Consider the following 22,130-nt stretch of genomic DNA (forward strand, 5'->3'; position numbering starts at 1 on the left):
TCCTACATTACTTTGCTATCGAATGATTCCCACCTGTATCGTTTTTGGTTGTACCTAATGAACGCCTTCCAGTACTCGACCCTCGAACCAACAAAATCACCCATCAAGCGGTTCCCACACTCAATCCAACTACCCAGACTCCCCCCCATCACCACCAAGCCTCGCAATACTAGAACCACGTCCATACTCCCTCCCCACCGTCCTCAACGCCTCTTCCGCCTCAGCCTGCAACTGCCCCACAGCCTCCTGCGCCTCGTCATCGCTCTCATCCTCACCCTCCCCATCCACCTCCTGATCAATCAGCATATCCAGATCCCCATCCCCTCGATTCCCCACCCCGCCCCGGCCCAGCATCGCCTGGAAGGAATCCTGATCCTGCCCGTGGAACTCAGGTCCAGCTTGTTCGTACGAGCCCAGGCCGTGCCGTACGTCTTCCATGATCTGCGGGTCCAGGGGCATGTAATCGTTCTCATTGTCGGTTTGCATGCGCGCTATGGGTGCGGATGTGTGTTGGTGCTGGTGCTGGAGCTGGAGGTGTGATTGTAGGTGCGAGTGTGAATGTGATGCAGTTTGGCTTTGTGGACTTTGGTTTTGCGGCAGTGTGCGGTTCAGGACTTGCGGAGAGACGGAGCCCTGCCCGGCTTGTGCGGGGAAGCCTTCTTCGTTCGTAGCTTGCTGGCCATGGTGCGAGAGACTGAGAGCTCGGCCCGCGGCGCTGACGCCGCCTTGGCCGCCGGAAGAGGGGGGGTTGATGCGCGTGATGGTGGTAGGGGGACGGATGACACCGTCTGCGCGGACGATAGGGGATTTGCCGAGTTCTTTGCACTGCGTGCAGTTTCTGATGACGAGGCTTACGGTTTCTTTAATGCGCACCCAGTGGTATTTCTCGGCGATGATGGCTGTCGTTTTGTTGATGCCGCCGTGTTGCTGCACGTGGACGTTGCGGGCGATCTCGTACTGGCGTTGGGGATCTGAGATGACTTCTTTATCCTTTAGCATTAGCTTGTCGGACTCGGCGATGAGCTTGTAGTGTGTTGCTGCACTGCGGAGTCGGCTCTTCTCTGCACGGTCGGCTCCGGCTGGGTATTTGCCCCATTTGAGGTAGAACTTGATCTTGTCGAAACGCTCTTCGTTCACGAAATCTTCGCCCTCCGGTCCGAGATCCCGTCCGTAGATAATAGCGTCTATCAACTGGCCTGGGTAACTCTTCAAGTTTCCAGCTCCCTTGACACGACCGATTCGCTTGAATCCTAGAGCATCCCAGATGCGACAGGATGCTACGTTGGTTTCGTAGACGAGGTTGAAAACACTGTAGTTGTAGCCAAGCCGGGGCGCCCATTCCAGATAGCTTTCGCCCATAAGTCGTCCAACACCCTTGTTTCGCGCAGCATCTGTCACGAGGAAACCGGCATTGCAGACATGGCTACTGCGGCCCGGATAATTGGGCTTGATATAGAAGCTTCCCAAGCACTCTCTGGCCCAGTCTTTGCCCTCAACCACCTCATCCGCACTCTCGATATTTCCCAGCAGCATAATAGCACCGAAGTTCTGGAACCAGTACTTGGAGAACTGCTCGGCCGGCATGTTGTCTACCATGGGGTATGTATCTCCGCCCTCGATTTCCTTGTTCAGTTGGTCGCTCAGATATTCGAGGAGGGTTGCGGGGACTTGATGGCGAGAAGAGAACGGGATTATAGTAGCCACGGTGACTCGGTCACGTAATGTAACTTGTCGAGGGTCCCCAACTGAGAGAGCGGACTGCAAATCGTGAGGATCTGGGAAGGGTGATGGGCCAGAGTTGCGGTAGATGGTGGGAGCCGTGGGATCATCGAGCATTGCCGGCATCTTCACAGCTTCTTTGACTCTTTCGGGGCTAAATTGAGGTAATCAATGCTCTGGTATATCTATGAAAATTAATTCAGTACTGTCTACAACCTAGGTGATGGTAGATCTGTGGTTACCCCGCACAGAGTGAGCTCCCGTTCCCACAGAGGCAAAATCCTCGCAAGGTGTTCTCAACAGCAGTCCCGCAGGTTGACTAGTCCACATATAAATCGTCCTAGACGTTGAGAATTTCCTATTCGAGGATGGGCAAAAGGGGTAGCACGTAGAGATGAGTTGTTCGACTGTTGTTCTGAGAAATACTTTGAATATTCCGGCATCGTCGATCTTTTAAGCGAGAGGCTAGCGTTTTCTTGTGCTCGTGCCGTGCCGTGCTCGTGACTCTCATCAGCTGATCGTCCCCCCTTTCTGATCTCGGAGATAAACCACAACGCTGGAATGTAATTAACTAGGCAGGCACCTCTGACCAACTTAGCACCTAGTGTGAATCCATCCTTCCATGCAGCAGCAAGATGGAGGGATAGGATCGAGGGAGTAGCTTTCAAGTGTGCTTGTTGGGTGCTATTCACAACTGCCTTATCAGGTATCTTTCCATTATATTCCCGCATATCTATACTTTACAGTCCAAGTATTGATACCAGCCTGCATAACTTATTACCTACCTAGGTACCTATAGAGCATTGAAAAGGAGTCTAACATCTCAGGTAGGAGCAAGGTCGCAGATAGAGTGATAGCTTCCTTCAAGTGCGGCCGGGACTGGGAAGTCTTCCAACTCCGATTGAAAAGCGGTTGGATAGCGGTATCTGTGAATTTGAGAGCAATAAAGCTACATGGAGTTGCTATTCAATGTCACCAGCGCACCCAGTGTTGTTTGATTGGCTCAAGGTACAACTCTTCTAGATTTCATGTCCAGTTCACTTCACTCTTACTATTCAATCCTTCCGTATCTTTCTCCTTGGTACTTCGCACTTGGAGGAGCTCTCCTTTAAATATTGCTCTTATCTCCTGCTCTTCTTTATATCTTGCTCTTCTTATCCTCTTGCTCTTCTTGACATCTCGCTCTCCTTCTCATCACACACTCGCCTTTGAAATCTTTAGCATACATACACTTCTCTCGTCTTCCACATCACATCCTGTACAAGAGTTCACATGCACTATCTTGCCGCCATGTCGACACTCAAGCTATCGGTATTTCAAACAGTACTTCTGCTTCTCAGCTTTATCACCCGTGTGCTTTCAGGTTCGCGTGCCACGGCTCCGTATGAGGTCAACGGCCGGGTGTATCAATGTGACAGGGTCATCTCTCAAGATATCAGCATAGTGGGGGGTGGTTCAGCTGGAACATATGCGGCTGTCAGACTGCAAGCTGTGGGGAAGACTGTGACCCTTATTGAGAAAACAGAGCGACTTGGTGGCAATACGCAGACATATGTAAGTTAATCATTCATTTCAGCCGTTGCTTCCCTCTTTCACATAGAACCTCCGGCCTCATCTCCCAACCACTTCAGCAGCCTATCTGAAGACTCAATTTCACCCCCAACGAGTTTTCATCGAGCGATCCTGACCACAAAATCGTAATTTTTAGTATGACCTTGAATCCAAAAAGTATGTCGATTATGGCGTGCGTGTCTGGCATGACATTCCCGAGGTTCGCAACTATGCTGCTCATCTGAACGTTTCACTTGTCCGTACGGACTTTACCGTTCCAGGAGTCTCAACCAGGTAACATTTCCATAAAACCACCCACTGTATATACATTTCTTAATAAAGATTCTTAGCTATTTCCAATTCAACACCGGGGAGCTAAATCGCACCTATGCAACTGCCGACAGAAGGGCTGCCTTCGGAGAATACATTGCCCAGGCGTCTAAGTACCCCTTCTTGGACTATGGCTTTGACCTTCCCTCTCCCATACCCGGTGATTTGCTACTACTCTTTGGTGAATTCGTCAAGAAATGGTCCCTGGAGCTCCTGGTACCCACATTATGGCTCAACACTCAAGGCATCGGCAATTTGCTTCAAACCCCTACAATCTACGTCCTCAAGTATTTCGGCATCTCGGTCATTCAAGGATTTCAGACTGGCTTCTTGGGCACCCCTGATGGCGACAACAGCGCTCTTTATGAATCAGCCACTTCCGTCCTGTACCCCAACGTCCTTTTCGAGAGTACCATACTAGATATGAAGCGCGATTCCGAAGCCGGAGTCCAAATCATTGTCCAAACCCCGAGCGAGACGGTCCTAGTCAAATCCAAGAAGCTCGTCATTGCTGTCCAACCGTTGTTGGCAGACATGGGACCTTTTGATTTAAGTGTTGGCGAGAAGGAACTCTTTGGCGAGTTCAAGGGCAACGAGTACTTTGCTGGTGTCTTGAAGAACTCGGGCATTCCGGACAATACCACACTCATGAACATGGATCCCAGAGACCCCTATGGCATACCACAATCCTCAGCCCTCTATTCGATTGCGCAAACCGGCTTTCCGGGCCTACAGACCGTCACATATCAGGGGGCTACCAACACGGCATTATCGAGCAAACAATCAAGCGACGGCGAGATCCAGCAGCATATTATCGATGGGTTGATGAAATTGGATATTCGGGACAAGAGCTTTACTAAGCCGGAGTTTGTGGCTTCTTCTGTTCATGCACCGTTTGAGTTGGCGGTTTCTGCGCGGGCGATTGAGAATGGGTTCTATGGACAGTTGTATGGGCTTCAGGGGCAGAGGAACACGTGGTATACGAGTGCTACTTTCCATACGCATGATTCGTCGTTGATCTGGCGTTTCACGGAGGGTTTGTTGGCCAATATTACGGCGGGGATATGATGAGATAGAATGAAGAGCCGGGCACTTCAGTCTCAACTGCATAGCGTCCCGGGAGATGGTTCCTTGCGTGATCGATGCGTAGAATGCATACTTTAACCCTAGACATTAAATAAAACATGATCTTCGAGATTCTTCGTTATCTACCGTGAAATTTGAACTTGTGTTTTGTGCAGAGGTGCTGCCATTCTTTTACTATAGTAATGGGGCAATATATCCTGATGTCTGTAAACTTTACGCAACTAACATCTTGTCACTTGTCCTCTTCATTCAATTTCCTTCCGGTCTGTAAATTTCCCCCAGTCTTTCATATTCTCTTTCTATAAGTCCAACGACTGTAGCGTATTCTATGTGGATCACTCAGTAAATAGATTTGTCAAGTTTCATACTAATAATTCACAGCCATGCAGAAACATCGTGGTATTCACATAGTCAAAGTTTTCCCGCACAGTACTCGTACAGGGTTTCAGAAAAGAGCCGCAAGCTTTTAGCGAGGAAATATAGTGGAAACCGACCAGGCTGTCTAAGTAGGAGATGTCACTTGCTCGAGTGGAACCATACACCAGGGAATTGTCCCAGCTATACCTTTACTGGAAGTATGGGTCAAAGCGCTTTAATCGGACATGGCAATATTCAACGTCCAGCTTATGATCGTCACGTCCTGTGTCGCACTTGGCATACCAGTCCCCTCCAACCCCATCACGGACTAAACCTACGCGGACGGTGGAAATTTTTCTTCCAGGTGTACTGAGTACGAAGACCCAAGTAATATTTTCAGTGGTGTTCCGATTTAGACAATCGGGATTACAAGCTGACAATGAATGCTGCGGGAACCAATGCCGTAGTGCGAGGCGGCGAAATATCTTAAGTTCCAAACATGCGTAATCCTCAGCATGATTTGTCTCGCGAGCCCTTCCCTCTGGGGATGCTGGATCGCAGATGAAGGGGAGGAAAAAGCTTGAAGGGGAGTCGAAGGCGTTTAACACAAACAGTAAAGGTTTCCCTAGGAGCCTGCATCGCTGTTCAATACAATATTTCCCTCTTAATTGCACTAGGATAGATTCTGTCTTTTTATATTGGGATTACGGGAGCTGTTCATTCGTTTACGCAGAATATATTAATTGAATCCTTGATACCTCAAAATGGATGACAGTCTTGGGCATAAAAAAGAGTGTTACGCAGACGAGACATTCGGGAAAGTTTTATGCTGAATAAATCCATTAAGTCTAAATAATGCGACCGTCAGACATCGAATGTAATTAAATGCATAAGGTAAAGCAGCTAGATATGGAAGTCTACTTATCCTTCATCCACACATCTACTTACAAGTCCACTCTTTCGCCATATCAGTGTTCTATATATCCTTTCTAATAAAAATGTTCAATGCTCCCCGCGGATGAATAACACCCTCGCTAAACTCCTCATCGACATTGTACTCCGCAAACATCTTGCCTAGAGCCGGGGCGACATACGCCGGTGAGCGTTCGTGCAGCATTTGATGGATATGCTCCCAATCGTATTTCTCAGTGATCATAGCTGCAGGCCAAACACCCTGACTAGCCCACCAATGCCCCATAGTAAAGAGCCGGATATGGAAAACAAGACTGTTGGCATTGATGAGAGAGAATGCGTCGGGGTCATCAACGACTGTGAAATTGAGAGACCGCATGAATTCCTTGTCGAGGGCCGAGTAGTTGGGGTCTTGGATGATGCCGGGAAGGAGGTTGCCGTTTTCTACGGAGAGTGGTTAGCTTTCCGTTGGGGGACAATGGCTTGGATATGGTTCGTTACCTCCAAACACCTCTCTGATCTTCATCACTATCGCAAGTTGGCCGACGGTACTACCTGCCCTCCAGGTAGGAGTTGTGCTCATATGAGCTGGGTGGTGAGCATGAAAGCTACCCAAGCCAAGAACGACAATATTTGTAATGGGGACTTTGGAGTCTTTTAAAGCTTGTATCCGAGAAAGCCACATGTCGTAGTTGCCACTATTGATGTCGCCAAGCTGCCAATCCCTACTGAATAACTGATATTTGTGGCCAAGATTCTCCACGGTATCGTTGTGATATGTCATCCAACGGGAACTCACCATTGTATCTTGGAGTGGACCATGGCTTGGCCTGACATGAAAAATTGTTGTTTCGTCTATAGATGGGCAGACGTTTTCTTCTTCACCATTAGTTGCAGGCTGAATTTCGTTATGTGTTGACGACATCATCAGGCTATCGGGCTGATGGGAGTCATCAGTGTCTTCTTGAAGTGGAGGGTCAACTGTTGACCACCCAGCTAGCCAGCCCGGGGCCATCAACGATCTGCCAACTATAAGCCTTGGGTTTCTGTTAGCTGGCATGTATTGCGATGCGGCAATAGTTTACTTACTCCAGATAATCACCACCACTCCACTTAAGCAGTCTTTGCGAATATTCCTTCGGATTCTTTATCAAGGTGATTGATAAAATTTGGTCATCAAGCATGACGGTGGACCTCTCAATCTTTTCACTCTTTTCGTTGAGGGTTACTGCGAAACCCATCTTTACGGACCTTGAAAGGTTTGTACTTTACTAGCAAAGACGACTGTAATGGTTCAAATAGTTGCTGAATAGGAGTGAATATGGTCCTTGTGATGGGCTTGCTTATTTCAAGGATTCTGACGGCTGTAAGAGAGCACTACGGATACTTTGACCTTGGGCAAAGGTATGAGGATTTGCGATGTTGATGACAAGATACTAGTTTACTTGTTGATATAAGCGTTGTGGCATGTGAATATGAATTCTAAGCTTGACATTCATAAGCTAACGTGTAAACATTCGCTTAAAAGTGGCCATAGCATATAGTATGTCACAAACCTGTCCACATAGGTATAAGTTAAGCTAAAGGATTAGTTAATATAGTTATATGGTTTGGTTACCTGACATGACCCCGCAACCATTTCCTAACCTAGAAATGTATATTTATAACTACTTTGAAAGTAACCATGGATATGATTGGCCGCCCAAGCGACAGACAAGTCTCCTACGTAGGTAGTATCTTTGGCTCTAGCTTAGGCACTATATCTACCTTCGATATAAATGTACACGACCTCCCGCTCTGAACTACCGCACCATTCACATCACTTGCATTCTCAACTACATTACAGGAGCCACGGGGTTCATCGGATTTAAAGTCCTTCTGGATGCACTCGAATCAGGCTACAACGTCCGGGTAGCCGTTCGTTCATCTACAGGATCAGAAGCACTCCTGTCGAACCCGAAGATCAGGTCACTTGTATCGGGAAATAACATATCTTTCGTCGCCGTTCCCGATATTACCCAGGAAGGGGCCTACGATGAAGCCCTCAAGGGCGTTGTTTATGCTATCCATGTTGCATCCCCAGTTCCAAAACCTTTCTTCAAAGATCCACAAGCAGATATTATCCAGCCCACTATCAAAGGCGCAGCCAGCCTCCTCGCGTCAGCACTCAAAGTCCCGTCCCTAAAGCGCATCGTTATTACATCTTCAATCGTAGCCAACATGAATTTCCCCCCAGTTCCAACAGCAGACGAGACTACTGCTGAATCCCGGGTACCCAATTATGAAGGCCCCATAGATGCCGTATTCCCAGCGTATTGTGACTCCAAAATTGCTACTCTCAATGCCACCGACAAGTTTGTCAAGGAACAAAATCCGTCTTTTGATGTCATCAACATCTTCCCAGGATTCGTGCACGGTCGAAATGAATTAGCAACTGATGTTGCAAGACTACGCGCTGGATCAGCTGGGTTACTTCTCGCAATTATTCTTGGGCAGATTTTCGAGGTTCCCCGGATTGCTGTAACAGCCCATGTGGATGATGTTGCAAAGGTTTATTTGCTAGCACTAAGCGAGAGCGTTCAGGGAGGCCAGGGTTTTGGAATCTCAGTACCCGCCGTCTTTGATGATGCCTTCGACTTCGTCAAAAAAGCTTCTCCAAAAGCAGTTGACAACGGTGTTTTCAAAAAGGGCAGTCAACCCGGTGTGGACATTGCTTGGAATGCAAGCAAGACCGAAAGCGCGTTTGGCTTCAAGTTTCAGAGTTACAAAACGCAAGTCTTAGATGTTGCGGGTCAGTATTTGGAGTTTTTGGGCGAGGAAAAAGCGTGATTTTGGAGATTTCCAGGGAATTTAAGGGCTAAGATAAGATTTCAGGTGACTGCTATAGACAGTTTTCCTAACTCAAGAATCGGGACGCCGCTACAAAAGTGACTAGAGCCGACCTCAAAAAGAATAAAAACATGCTGGAATTGTCTGGAGTTTGATGATCATTGCAGCTAAGACAAAAAGGGACAGGTTAAGCATCTAGTTGTTCTTTCCTGTTTCCCACTACATATATCTTCACTTCTACAACCCCTCAAACCATTCCTCATGATAGCTCCTAAGATCAATACTCGCCGGAACCTTCAAATACGACGTCAAGTCCCCCTCCCCACTCTCTTCTTTCGCCGTCCAACCATTCCCGAACCACGCAAACCGATTCCCACTCCTCGCTCTCGTCGTCCACTCCCAATCCTCCCACCTCGGATTCAGCCTTACAATATTCAAATGACTCGCACTCCCAGGCCAATGTCCATGAATCCTCGCACCCGGTATCCCACCATTCGCCCAAGAGCTGCAGTTTCCGCTGAATACAGTCTTCTCAAAGAATCTATCGCTGTAAGCGACGAAATCATCGGTTGCTGCTTGTGATGGCGCGAACGATTTGATACTTTGGGTTGAGACTTTCCGTAGCAGTTTTGCGAGGTACGTGACTTGTGTCTCGACCTGGTTTGGAACTGTACCGCTATGTCCCGCTGCATTTGGGCCTTGGATGAAGAGGAAATTGGGGAAACCAGGAGCAGCGACTCCAAGGTAGGTGATAGGATCTGGCCGCCATGCATCGCGGAGGTCTTTGCCGTTGGCGATGATTGGGAAGGGGGGTATCATGTCAATGTTCGCGCCTGTTGCACAAATCACTGCGTCGACTTTACGTTCTGTTCCGTCGGATGTGACGATGCCCTCGGCTGTAAAGTGGGAGATGGGGTCGCGGATGAAGGATACGTTGTCTTCGGTCAAGGCCTCCAGGTAGCCAGGACCGGGGGTGAGACGGCGACAGTTGGGTGAGAAATCAGGGATAATATGTTCGAGGAGCTCGGGCTTTTTACTTAGACGTTGGGACATTAGTGTGATGAATTCTTCCCTCAGTCCCTTGTTCTCCTTTGAGTCTTTGAAAATTGTGCCGAAACGGCTGTAGAATTTTGACTCTAGCTCTTTTCGAAATTTGCGGTAGACTTCGGGGTCCTCGAAGGTCTTGAGGAGTTCGGCAGCGTAGTAATTTGGCTCCAGTCTTCGGCCAGCTCCTTCTCCTCCAAACGATCCCGCGATCCATGTTTTGCTGCGAGCGTAGTGGTCGAGGTGTTTTACGACTTTTTGGAGATTGGGAACGAGCTGGATCCCAGATGCGCCGTTTCCTATCACTGCTACCGTCTTTCCGGCTGGGTCGAAAGTAGGGTCCCATGCTGATGCATGCCGTAGATGGCCTTTGTAATCTTTGATTCCTGAGTAATCAGGTAATCTCCACGCATTAAAGCGTCCGATGGCCATTATAACTACGTCAAAAATCTCCTTGGACTTGTCACCCGTCTCTAGATTCTCAACCTCCACTGTCCAGTTTCCTTCGGTTTCCGACCATGTAGCACCAATAATCCGGCGCTTTAGCTTGAGATATTGGTAAACATTATACTTCCGAGCAAGACCTTGCCAGTAGTCCCTGATCTCAGCTCCTTGCGCATACTCCTCGGACCACTGTGTATTCGGCGCGAACGTAGATTGGTACACATTGGCGGGAATATCGCATCGTACTCCAGGATAGATATTCTCAAACCATGTTCCGCCCACATCTGCGTTCTTGTCAAAGATGGTCAAGTCGATGCCCGGAACTTTGACAGGGAGAAGAATTCCCGCTGTAATTCCAGCGAGACCCGCCCCGATGACTGCAACCTGCCAAGTTTTAGACGTTTTCACCAACGAAGTTACAAGCTGGATTGATTCATTAGCTAGCTTACTTTGATCTTTGGTGGGATATCAATTGGGTGTTCCTCCAGCTCAAATTCGGATCTTGGCTCCACTAGCTTTGTTGCGGGAGACTGTTCTACATCTACAATTGTTGCTGGTTTTGGAGTAACATCGATAGCCACAGGGGCCTTTCCATTATGTGTGGGCCCTGCGTCAACGGTTGGAACAGTCGAAATAGCTGCTGTAGAAGACATTGTGTGTGGCAGATGACAGCCACGATTCTCTAGCCTTTGAAATAGATAGTCAGGTACTCGAGTACGGGATGCTTTTATTTATTGCGCTTTGTTTGACTCTGCCATGTGAAGTGCGTGTCGAAAAGGTCGGTACGCCTGTCCCACTCTTACTCGTCCTAGCGATTCAAGCGTGTATGGGTATCGCTTTGCAGCTTTCCATAGGATAGAATCATGCGAAAATCGACTAATCAGTGGTTTATTTCAGATTATTATGGCGTGCTCAGCTTTCCACTGTATGTAAAGGGTCCTTTCCATTTTTCCAGCCCTATATTTTGTAGATGCCTAGCCTATTAGAGTACCTATCTTTCGATAGCCTTGCCTTGGAGTCCCGACGGAAAGATCCCAAAGCCGACTCCGGACTCGTGCGGTTACGGATGACCTTATGGCAACATAAGGTAGGTTCTTCCTAAACATACCTACTTATTATGCCGATGGCGTGATAATTACCGATAGAAATGAAAGACGCGTCTGCCTGATAAGCCCAGAACGTGAAGATATATATGACAGGCCGTAAAGCTTTTTAAACTAGACAAATGCCTTGATGCCTATAGGAGAGGATATACGATCAAAAAGGTAATTATATCCCCCATGTTACACATATATACAGGTGAAGTCGAGATAAACTTCCAGAAAAGCGGGGAAACACTGGCGCCGTCTCTTTTGCGAGCGCGACCGGGATAAAAACGCCATCGTCGTCCAATCAACATGGAGAGATGCACGACCACCACCGTGTAATTCACTTGGATAGTATCACGTATCACGCAATACAGTATGCTATCCGGCCGAGGGGAGGGGTAGACAGGCGATAAGGAAAAACTTTATGTTTTGTTTTCTTTTGGCTGCAGCTTACTATACGAGTTTACTATACGAGTAATCCAGAAGACGCGTAAAAAGCTTCACTTCACTTCACTTCACTTCACTTCCTCTTTCCTTTCTTTCAATTACCTGTCCTGTCCTTACTTCATCATGTCTCAACCAAAGAAGCAACTTATCATCAATGCCTTTGCTATGCAAGCGCCAGGTCACCTAAACCCCGGCCTCTTCAAATACCCCGCCGACAAGGGCTCTAAATATAATGATATTAAATATTGGATGGCCCTGGCACAGAAACTCGAAGCTGCGAAATTTCACGCCATCTTTTTCGCCGACGTCCTCGGTGGCTACGATGTATACAAAGGCCCCGCGAACCTGGAGCCTACCATCCCCGGCGCAACGCAATTCCCCATCAATGACCCTCTCTACAGCATTCCTGCCATGGCAGCCGCAACATCGAGCATTGGCTTTGGCGTGACTGCTTCTACAACTTACGAGTCACCCTACATGCTCGCCAGGAAGTTTTCCACCGTCGACCAACTCAGCAATGGACGTGTGGCTTGGAATATCGTCACATCCTACCTCGATTCTGCGGCGCGCAACTTCGGACTCGACACCCAAATTGAGCATGACGAACGATATCGCATCGCACATGAATATTTGGAAGTCACATACAAGCTATGGGAGGGTTCTTGGAGGGATGATGCGGTTACCGCTGCACCCAAGGGGAGCTATGCGGATCCGAAAGGAGTACGGCAGATCAACCACAAAGGAAAACATTTCACTGTTCCTGGGCCTCATATTTGCGAACCAAGTCCTCAGCGAACGCCATTCTTGTTCCAAGCTGGAACGAGCAGCGCCGGCAAGAAATTCGCTGCCACTCATGCAGAAGCTATTTTCCTGAATGGCCATACGGCAGAGCTGGTGAGACCAAGTGTAGACTCCATCCGAGCCCAAGCGAAAGATTTCGGCCGAGATCCACAAAGTATCAAAATTGTGGCAGGTCTACTTGTCATTGTCGCCGAGACTGACGAGAAGGCCGCGGAGAAGTTTGAGCTTTTGGCCAGTTATGGGGATAGAGAGGGTGCATTGGCGCTCTTCGGAGGCTGGAGCGGTTATGATTTGGGCAAGTATGATGATGACCAGGATTTCAGGTTCTTAGATACTGCGCCGCCTGCAGTGAGGAGTATGGTCAATCACTGGGCTTCGAACTCACCGCAGGGTACCAAGTGGAACAAGAAGACCATTGCAGAGCATTTAATCCTTGGAGGCAACGGTGCCAAATTGATTGGGAGTCCCAAGACGGTCGCAGATGAGCTAGAGAGATGGGTTGAGGTTGCTGATGTCGACGGTTTCAATTTCAGCTATGCAAGTGTGCCGGAGACTTTTGAGGATATCATTGAACATCTCCTTCCTGAGTTGAGAAGAAGAGGACTATTCTGGGATGATTATGCTGTTCCTGGCGGAACGCTCAGGGAAAATTATTTGGGTGTCAAGGGAAACACAAGGCTGTCAGATACGCATCCTGGAGCTAAGTACTTCTGGAAAGCTGGAGAAGAAATACCGGCATATGCCAAGGAATCTGTCAACGGTACCTTGCAGTAGAGACTACCCATTAATAAATGGAACATCTGCATGTCAAGAAAATCTTAACACGTGCAATGATATAATTGTAAAGACACTCGTCTAGACCACGCAATCGGGGCCATCCGAAAGCATCCCCCATGATAGAGCCATTGTTGTTTCAGGTTCCAGGTTCCTGAGAGCAGTTTTCGTTACCTGATGAAATGTAATTTGTGAGAGATAAGATAGCTATGAAACTTTAGTGATATTAGATTGTGGGTCCGTATACTACGTGATTACAGGGCTGGGATTTCGTGCTACAAGCACCTCGCACGCAATAAGATCTTAGTTTGCACTTTAGAGTTTGACAAGGGTACACCAAGAGAATACATTCATATTTGCCGATATGATTTCTTTATGATAAGTAGCTTGAGATACCCTGATAGATTAATTCCGACAAAGTCAACAAGATTTAGATCTAGTCGCGTGCTTTTGATACACCCCTTTTGGGTTCTTGACACCATCAAAAGAAACTCAAGTCGGCCATGGCAGATATCAAGCCCGGGTCTGTTGACCCCGAATCTACCTCAGACAATGAAGCTCAGCCCGTAACTAGCGAGTACATCAAACGTTCGTTTTCATCTCCAGCCATCTAACCACTACTAACACATCCTCAGCAAAATGGTACCGCTCAACCTTCTACAACGCCCTCATCCTCGGAATCTGCAACTTCCTCGCCCCCGGCATCTGGGGCGCAATGAACTCCCTCGGTGCAGGCGGTGAAGAAAAGCCCTACCTCGTAAACGGCGCCAACGCTTTAACCTTTGGCCTAATGGTCGTCTCGTGTTTCCTATCCCCCATCCTCGTACGTCGAGTCGGCATAAAATACGCCTTGGTTTTCGGGACCATGGGCTATGCTCCCTACGCTGCCGGTTTGTATACCAATAACCGCTTTGGCACGGAATGGTTTGTGCTGTTCGGGGCTGCGCTTTGTGGGATTAGTGCCGGGGTGTTCTGGATGGCCGAGGCGGCTATAGCGTTGAGTTATCCAGAGCCGTACAACCAGGGGAAATTCCTTGGTTTCTGGTTGAGCTTTCGAGTCGGGGGGCAGATCTTGGGGGGAGCCATCAACCTAGGGATGAACGCCGATAATAACCACGCCGGGAAAGTTTCGTATAACGTATACCTAGCGTTTATTGCTCTCCAAGCGCTAGGTCCGTTCGCGGGATTGCTGCTCAACAAGCCGGAAAAGGTCCAAAGAAGTGATGGGGTTCCCGTCAAGCTGGCAATCACGGGAGGCTCGAAAGCTGAGCTAACAGCCTTGATCAAATTATTCTTCTCCCGAAACTTCCTTCTCATCATTCCGCTCATTGCGCAGGGCGTGTACACTGAAGCCGTGATGTTCACATTCGAAGCGCTCTGGATGACAGTCCGCGCCCGTGCCCTCGGCTCCTTCCTTTCGGGAATCGTTGCCTTGATTGCCGGCAATATTCTTGGGTCTTTCCTCGATTGGACGAGATTGAGATTGAAGGTTAGAGCGAGGGTTGCGTTTTTCGTCATCTTGGGACTTCAGGGCGGGTGGTGGATTTGGGCAACGATACTGGTTACTGATTATAACAAGACAAAGCCGACGTATGACTGGGTGGATCCGGGATTTGGCAAGACGTTTGCGTTGTTTATTTTCTGGGTCACAGGGTTTCAGTTGAATTATATGTTCCTGTAAGGATTCCCCATTTGGCCTCTTTGGGCATTCAGCTAATTCCAGGGGCGCAGATATTTCGTTGTTGGTGAGCTTGCTGGCTCAGACGCCGAAGTGATTCGGATTGCAGGCTTGCTCAGAGCAACGGAATCCGCAGTACAAGCTGTTAGTGTAAGTAACAGATGCATTCCTTCCTAATTACATTGACAAGCACTAACTGTCCTTAGTACGGACTAAACAGCATAAACAGCTTTGCGGGTACTGGTGGCGTGTATCTGAACTTCGGTCTCTGGGGCTTGGCACTTCTTCCTGGTTGGTTAATAGTCAAGGAAATAGGAGTCACATTAGGAGACAAGAAGGTGGAACGAGAAAAGGCACAGGTTCAGGCTCAGGTTATACCTATTGATGAAAAGAACTGAAACATCTCCTACCGGTTTTCACCTATCAACTAAGGTAGTTAAAAAGAACGAAAATGTCAGTATAGAAACTTGATGAGCAGAACTGGAACCCTACATCCTGCTTTCAAAAATTCACCTTGTGAGAAAATCTTTGAAAATCCCGGCAAGGAACAAATGTTTGAAACATTAATCGTACTGAAGCAATTATGCAACGGGAAAAATAGAATTAAGTACCTCATAGGATTCATTCATGTTATCCTATGCTGCTTCAGCAGCGGCCATGTCTATGTCTAAGTTGGTAGTTGGTTTCTGGGACGGTGCGACTGAAGTTAACAGTACGCTAGTAAAATACTAGTCACATATCCAAACCTCTTCATTATCATACCCTCAATCCAAGCCAAGTTCCTCCAAGCATAGAAGAGTTTGAGCCTACACTACAGTGGCAGTACCATCTCCTTAGGAACAGCCAGCCACTCAGCCCACCTCTCACCAAGATACTCATCAACCGCGGCCAACAAATATCTACCCGCATCCCCCACGGCCCAAAACGACCTCCTCCCATGCAAGAGAATGGAAAAATATGCCATAACAACCAAGGCCTCGGGCCTCCTCTCATCAAGCAGCTCCGTATACTGAGCACTTATAGTAATCGGCCACGTCGTCACAATTCTCGAACTCGGCGGCCCGTCCAGCGCTAAAGCACTGTCTGGAGGCGCCGAATTATAGGTCCACAGCAGACCTTCGATGGCTTCGCTGTAGACTTTTGATTCGAAGGCCGAGAGGCTTGGCGATTGCGAGTGGGAGATTTTTGAGAGGAGGGTTGAAAAGGCGTGAGTTACGGCGTCGTTGCGGTTTGGGACTGGGCCTTCGTGGGCTTGGAGTAAGACACTAATGTCTGATTTTTTGATGGTTTCCCAGGAATCTCCCATCATGACACGGACGCCCCGAAGGAGCCGGATTGACTGGACTAGGCGGTCGAGGAAGGTGTCGAGGTCTGGGCTGGGGGCTGTGAAGATTTCGCAGAAGAAATGGAGGCCAAGGATGGCGGAGAAGAGGAAGGCGGGAATGAGGTTTTCTTGAGTAATGGTGGCAGTTGAGGATTTAAAAAGTGATAGGGCTTGGCTTTGTAGCGTTGTTGATTCGGTGAGGTAGAGGGTGGATTTTGAGGGGTGCTTGAGGCTGAGGCGCAAAGCGGCGACGGCGAGGCTTTCGTACATTAAGTAAGAATACGAGAAGATATACTTTAAAGATGTTAGTATGGTAGATTTGACGTTTAGGAAAGATAGACACAATATATTAAACATAGGAGAAAAGCAAGTGGCAATTTCAGTGACCATAGTGAGAAGATAACGTTCTCTAGACCAACTAGAATGGAGAAAATGAATATTAGAGCAAACTCACCCGAAACATCGTTTCGATTGCAGCCTGCCTAGCATCGGGTGACTCATTTATGAAAAATTCAGCTACATTAGAATGTAAGTTGTGAAACAGCTCCAAATGGAGAAGATTGACATAAGGTTCGGCACAAGGTTGCGGACTCGAATTGCTATCACGAGATGTGATATTAAGACTAGTATCTTGATATCTACTTAACCCTTCATCGGATCCAGTATATGAAATAAATTCCGTATCGGTAGGACTTTGACTACTTGTCTTGCGTGTATATGAACATTGCTTTTTAGCAGTTCTGCAGTTAACACAGGCTGGACGAGATTCATCGCACTATCAAAGTTAAGGTAAGAATTAGTATCTCCATCTCGCGACCAACTGAGTATGAACATCATATCCCACCTTTTTACGACTCAGCTTGCACTCTACACAACCTTGTCTAGACTTCTTGTGGCTTCTGCGGAGCATGGAGTGGGGTTGTCTTGGGGGTACTCAATGAACGTAGATTGAAACGCGAGCTGGTACACTAACAAATACAGGACTCTTTTATATCTGTTGCTGCCTCTATTTTGATATTGGCGGATATTATTCTTCGATAATCGAGAAATGGTGAGTTTATGTGAAAGAAGGCCTTGCAGTGGAAATAAGGACGACGTGCGCCATTGCCGAGCCGTCTTGGTGGCGCAGCGCGGACACAGCCACACGTAATAGAGGCTCTGCCTAAAGTCTGAGTGGGGTTATATCAGGCTTATTGGATAGTAAAAAGTTTATTATTTATGTTGATTTTGAACGAAGTCAAGAACCTATTTTCGTCTATCAGCAATATGTATTTGTCCATGATTTAGGCGCTGGAGGATACTTGTGTGCCTAAGTCATGTTTACCAAGATTTAAGAGTTAAGATCACTCTTCGTTCTGTTTTCTATAATGCTGCTGAATTGTTTTTGAAATACAAATTATTTCTAGAAGCGCTTTTATATCTTTCTTATCATAAAAAACTATTATATAAACTGAAACATTTCCTAGCAAACCCTAAGCATCTTCCCAGCTAAATATGTAAGAGTCTAAGACTGACACATTACAAAAGTACACTTATCTAGATTCCCCCATCCTTATCCCTCCCATTCAACTCAACTCCCTCCCCATCCCTCTCAACAGCCCCCGTAACAAATCCCGGCCACCAAACCCAAAACAGCGCTGCGACAACCAGCATAGGTACCGCATCAAACACATAAAGCGTCCACTCATGTCGCAAACAAAACCCATCCGCCCCCTGCACATATTCCACAACCCTAAACACCGACCTCGCAAAGATCAACCCACAAACGCCATAAACCATACCCAACGTCTTCTTCCACGGAACCGGCGATACCCCTCTTGATTCTCTCCCAAACCGCATCTGAAACACTGTCGTGGTAACGAAAAACACAAATAGCAATAACAGCTGAATGATTAATCCCACAACCACGAGATCAGAACCCACTTGCGCAGTCTTGGGATGTGATGCTAAGCTCGAGGCACCGCATTGTATATTAAGCGACATCATATCGCCAACCACAAAGATTTTCGTAAGCCGCGAGACGCGGATTGGTGATAGATGTGTAGCGTTCAAGGCGCGCATGGTACGCGAGAGCGTCATGTAGAGGGATGCTGCGTAGAAGGCTGGAGCGGTCACGAGGAAGGCTGCTTGCAGGATGTAGAAGGGGATACTGGCTGTGTTGTTGTATGCAGCTGCGCGGGATGCGTAGCCTATTACTTCGCCTGTGGGAAAAGAAGTCAGTCCAAGTTAATTTCGGAACTAGGAAAGGGAAAAATGCAGAGTTTGATGTGCTGGGGATAGATGAGAGGGAATTGTTACAAATGCAGCCCAGGGCGAAATATACACAAAACCAGGTGCGGTATTTGAAGATTCGCCAGATGAGTAGACAGGCAATGATTAGGAAGAGTATCATGAAGGTAATGGAGGCGGCGATAGAAGGGAGATACTTCCAAAGATAATAGACACCTTTATAGGCTTCAAGGACCGCCATTTTGTCGGTCGAGGGGGTACTAACTGCCTCGAAGCTAAAGGGTTGACTGAAGATTCGAACGAGCTTTGATACTCTAAACCATATATCGAAAGAATGTCAAATTTGATAGAGGAAAGGAACACAGTTAAAAACTGACAAGAGAAGTAGATCGAGAAGAAAGGCAAGATATAAACAGTCGGACGGTAGAAGAATCAGTGTCCACCAGGTCTGAACCTCAGCCCCGTACATTCAACTGATGCCATGGCCTTCAACCTCTACTAAAGGAATGCGGCACGCCGCACGCGTAATACAGTGCTACGGAAGACCTAAATGGGCTAAAGCGCATTATAGATGCTGATTACCACCCAACGAAAAGCTTTTGTGAATGCTATGACCAGGAGATCAGAGCCGTTGTAAGAACGGGCGGATATGGGCGCTAGTCCCAAAACAGGCCATACGCGTATTTACATATATAGGCCGTGCTTTCGCCCACACACGTGAGTGAGTCAACGACTTAACATATCATGCCTTGTTGGAATATGTAGGCAACGAAGTTGATCGAGTTAAGGCTTGATGCTGCATAACACCATAACTACATATATATTCAAGTGGCTGAAATGGGTCGCATCTGAACATCTCATTAGCCAGACTCATGAACTGCCAACTGAGCAGGAGTAACACCAGGGAAACAGGGTCTGAAATGAAAAAAAAAAAAAAAAAAACAACCCCATAGCTGGCAACCGCCCCACCCACCTCTCACGAACATGGTCTTCGGTCACAGTTGTCATTTTTCGGCTCTTAGCCTTGACCCCTCCCAGCGCCGTGAAATACTAGTCAAGTATCATCAATAACCCATTTTCCTTTCTCATCCTCTTTGACAAAGGGCCGCAGCATGGTGCATGCTGTGGCTCCAACTAAACCGTGGAAGAACTATAATAGGGATGGATATAGAGTTAGTATTATTTTGATAATAGCTAACCTGTTCCATCTAGATTCCGCCTAGCATTGCAGAACCTGCGAACGGAGCAGCATTGAGCCAAACCATTGCTAACCCTTGTAATCGAACCTTCGGCGGGTTGACATTCACTTCAGCGATACCTTAATTTAGCAGCTCATGCTCTATTATATAAGTGCGACTAGTCATTCGGTAGCAAGCCATCGAGCAGCATCTCAACTTACCAGCTTACATTTTCGAGTCTCCCGGTCGAGCTGTTCCCAAAGCTTATCGGCCGCAAGTCTCCATATCCTCTCGAGAGCGCCGCGCAATTATCATGGAGGGATTTGAGGAGTCCAAAGACGCAACTTGAGATTGAAGAAGCATGTACTATTTACAAAGGCAAGATATAAGAATCAACGACAAGCTCCAAGGAAGAAGAGATAGCGGCCGCTTTAGTTAAGCTAGGTGCATGCTTGTTCATAACCCTAGTAGCGGCCCGTTCTTCCTGCTGGCGGTTGAGGATTATAGCAAGTTGGGCATAAAGGGGGGATTATGAGTGGCTAGAGCAATGCGGAAAACAAGTAACCTGGGGAGTGAATCCTTGATGCTGCCTCTTTACAGGATCACTCAATAACTTACAATGCTTGTTATCGTAGTTCTCTACTTCGAAGTGGATCTTTTTGAGAATCTCTCGTTAATTATTACGGTCAACTTTAATCCTTTTTTCTATCTCTATACTACACGCTGGAAGAACGTTGCTGCATCCTTACTTGTTGCATCAGGTCCCCACTTCCAGAATCGAGAGCCATTGGTACAGCTATAGTTTCCATTTGCTCTATTTTCCTTTTTCTGCAGTTATGTATATGCTGTTTTCTAGGCCGCCATACGCTCAACACGAAGCTGCAGCTCCTTGACCAAATCTATCCCAACCTTGGTAGACTCATCCAGGCTCTCATCCGGCAATTCAAGCAGCTCATTCTGCGCCTTGGCCGAGAGATCATTGGAAACATCTGGGTAAAACGTCCTTGCGTACAGCATCTTGCTAAAACCAGCCATGTTACCCACTTTCACTTGCGCCAGGCCATCCTCGTATCGCTTCTTGGAATCCTCGTGGGTAATCGTCCATTCTGTGTCGGTGGTGCCGGTGACACGCTTGACGCTATCAAACATGTCGTTTTGGCTGACCACAAAGCTCTTAATGTACACGCCCTTATTGAGGAACGCAGACAGAGTAAGGCTATTATCGTTTTCGTCCTCGGGAAGCTCATTGAGGCTCAGGACCTTGGCTACGGCGCGCCCAATCTGCGATAACGTCGACGTCGAGGTCTTGGTGTTGCCACCGTCATAGATTGTCAGGGAACGCTTGTCAAAGTCGAACCCAAAGCGCGCATCCCCGCCGGCCAAGCTGTAATCGTACCAGAACCCACAGCACACTGTGATCCACTGCATGCCGAGCCTCTCAATCTCGTCCCTGTTGGCTTTGGCTACGGGCCCCAGCATTGTGTCTTCGCCGAGTTTAATATTGTCAATATCGCCGCCATACCCGTTAGGCATGACGTAGGGAATACCAGCCTTGGCGGCCGCCTGGACAAGCTTGCTGTGGGTGTCCCGGGGCGCGGTAGGAGCCATGGTTATGATCAAAAGTTGCTGGCCCTTGAGGGCGGCAACAATGGTGGCCTCATCATCGTAGTCGACTGAGGCGACTAGGACGCCCTCGGGGAATCTGTTACCGCTGTCTTTGCGGGACAGGGTCGTGACTGTGTGTCTTCCGGTCTTTAGAAGGGCGTTGGCAATATGCGATCCAATGGTACCTCCAGCCTAAGTGGGTTTGTTAGTTTTGTTGTATACGCGGTGTTGTTGAGGGGTTTACTTACGCCGACAATGGCGACTCTTTCGATGGCGTTTTTGAAGTCGACGGACTGATTTTTGGCGTACTTGGGCATTATGGTTGGGTTGATTGTTGGGAAGGTATTAATCGCTGCTATTATGGTCGAACGAGGCGTGCGAGGTGTTTAAGCTTGTGACAGAGTGGTAAGTGTCTGGCTATCCCTCCCTGGAGCAGGGAATGCCCGTCTATTTATACAATTCAGACCCAGTCTCGAGTGCTGTAGTTCTCTGAGGCTCTCTCCATCTCAGCCTTTTCATATCTGATCATACTCGAAAATCCCGGACAAAAGATCTCCACATTCTACAGTATATCCGACTTAATTAGGTCAGAACTTCAAACTTGATTCGCCCGGAGATAATAGCACCAGGAGCGAAGGAGCTACAGCGGTCGAAGCCAGCCAAATTAAAGACGGCGATGGTGAGACGCTGATAAACCCGCGCTTCTCCGCCGCACCAGCCGCACGCAGGGGTCC

General features: G+C 47.8%; 9 protein-coding genes across 9 annotated transcripts; 4 read left to right on the top strand and 5 right to left on the bottom strand.

Moving 5' to 3' along the window:
• Positions 1 to 129: 129 nt before the first annotated feature.
• On the bottom strand, positions 130 to 2,450 carry SPT10 (the record flags this gene model as incomplete). The annotated part of the gene is made up of 2 exons (XM_031149902.1): positions 130 to 1,873; positions 2,146 to 2,450. The coding sequence occupies 2 exons, from the start codon at positions 2,448 to 2,450 to the stop codon at positions 130 to 132; spliced, it is 2,049 nt and encodes a 682-aa protein (XP_031005046.1).
• A 559-nt stretch (positions 2,451 to 3,009) lies between these two features.
• Positions 3,010 to 4,668, top strand: cpaO_1 (Beta-cyclopiazonate dehydrogenase; the record flags this gene model as incomplete). The annotated part of the gene is made up of 3 exons (XM_031149903.1): positions 3,010 to 3,273; positions 3,428 to 3,564; positions 3,621 to 4,668. 3 exons carry the CDS (start codon positions 3,010 to 3,012, stop codon positions 4,666 to 4,668), a joined length of 1,449 nt encoding a protein of 482 aa, XP_031005043.1.
• Positions 4,669 to 7,639: 2,971 nt separating this feature from the next.
• On the top strand, positions 7,640 to 8,784 carry FUM13_1 (NAD-dependent epimerase/dehydratase; the record flags this gene model as incomplete). Its single annotated transcript, XM_031149904.1, has 2 exons — positions 7,640 to 7,685; positions 7,802 to 8,784. The coding sequence occupies 2 exons, from the start codon at positions 7,640 to 7,642 to the stop codon at positions 8,782 to 8,784; spliced, it is 1,029 nt and encodes a 342-aa protein (XP_031005044.1).
• Positions 8,785 to 9,021: 237 nt separating this feature from the next.
• stcW_4 (putative sterigmatocystin biosynthesis monooxygenase) lies at positions 9,022 to 10,925 on the bottom strand (the record flags this gene model as incomplete). The annotated part of the gene is made up of 2 exons (XM_031149905.1): positions 9,022 to 10,656; positions 10,722 to 10,925. 2 exons carry the CDS (start codon positions 10,923 to 10,925, stop codon positions 9,022 to 9,024), a joined length of 1,839 nt encoding a protein of 612 aa, XP_031005049.1.
• A 1,005-nt stretch (positions 10,926 to 11,930) lies between these two features.
• On the top strand, positions 11,931 to 13,382 carry dmoA_0 (Dimethyl-sulfide monooxygenase; the record flags this gene model as incomplete). Its single annotated transcript, XM_031149906.1, has 1 exon — positions 11,931 to 13,382. The coding sequence occupies one exon, from the start codon at positions 11,931 to 11,933 to the stop codon at positions 13,380 to 13,382; it is 1,452 nt and encodes a 483-aa protein (XP_031005050.1).
• A 503-nt stretch (positions 13,383 to 13,885) lies between these two features.
• On the top strand, positions 13,886 to 15,458 carry LHYA1_G004956 (UNC93-like protein; the record flags this gene model as incomplete). Its single annotated transcript, XM_031149907.1, has 4 exons — positions 13,886 to 13,970; positions 14,018 to 15,059; positions 15,114 to 15,210; positions 15,267 to 15,458. The coding sequence occupies 4 exons, from the start codon at positions 13,886 to 13,888 to the stop codon at positions 15,456 to 15,458; spliced, it is 1,416 nt and encodes a 471-aa protein (XP_031005047.1).
• Positions 15,459 to 15,871: 413 nt separating this feature from the next.
• UPC2_7 (Sterol uptake control protein) lies at positions 15,872 to 17,294 on the bottom strand (the record flags this gene model as incomplete). The annotated part of the gene is made up of 3 exons (XM_031149908.1): positions 15,872 to 16,678; positions 16,839 to 17,159; positions 17,229 to 17,294. 3 exons carry the CDS (start codon positions 17,292 to 17,294, stop codon positions 15,872 to 15,874), a joined length of 1,194 nt encoding a protein of 397 aa, XP_031005048.1.
• Positions 17,295 to 17,920: 626 nt separating this feature from the next.
• Positions 17,921 to 18,854, bottom strand: RTM1_2 (Protein RTM1; the record flags this gene model as incomplete). The annotated part of the gene is made up of 2 exons (XM_031149909.1): positions 17,921 to 18,585; positions 18,830 to 18,854. The coding sequence occupies 2 exons, from the start codon at positions 18,852 to 18,854 to the stop codon at positions 17,921 to 17,923; spliced, it is 690 nt and encodes a 229-aa protein (XP_031005051.1).
• Positions 18,855 to 20,643: 1,789 nt separating this feature from the next.
• On the bottom strand, positions 20,644 to 21,713 carry LHYA1_G004959 (uncharacterized protein; the record flags this gene model as incomplete). The annotated part of the gene is made up of 2 exons (XM_031149910.1): positions 20,644 to 21,588; positions 21,645 to 21,713. The coding sequence occupies 2 exons, from the start codon at positions 21,711 to 21,713 to the stop codon at positions 20,644 to 20,646; spliced, it is 1,014 nt and encodes a 337-aa protein (XP_031005052.1).
• Between the last annotated feature and the right edge of the window lie 417 nt (positions 21,714 to 22,130).

Source organism: Lachnellula hyalina (genome assembly GCF_007821495.1).
Source record: "Lachnellula hyalina strain CBS 185.66 chromosome Unknown contig00074, whole genome shotgun sequence".
NCBI lineage: Eukaryota > Fungi > Ascomycota > Leotiomycetes > Helotiales > Lachnaceae > Lachnellula > Lachnellula hyalina.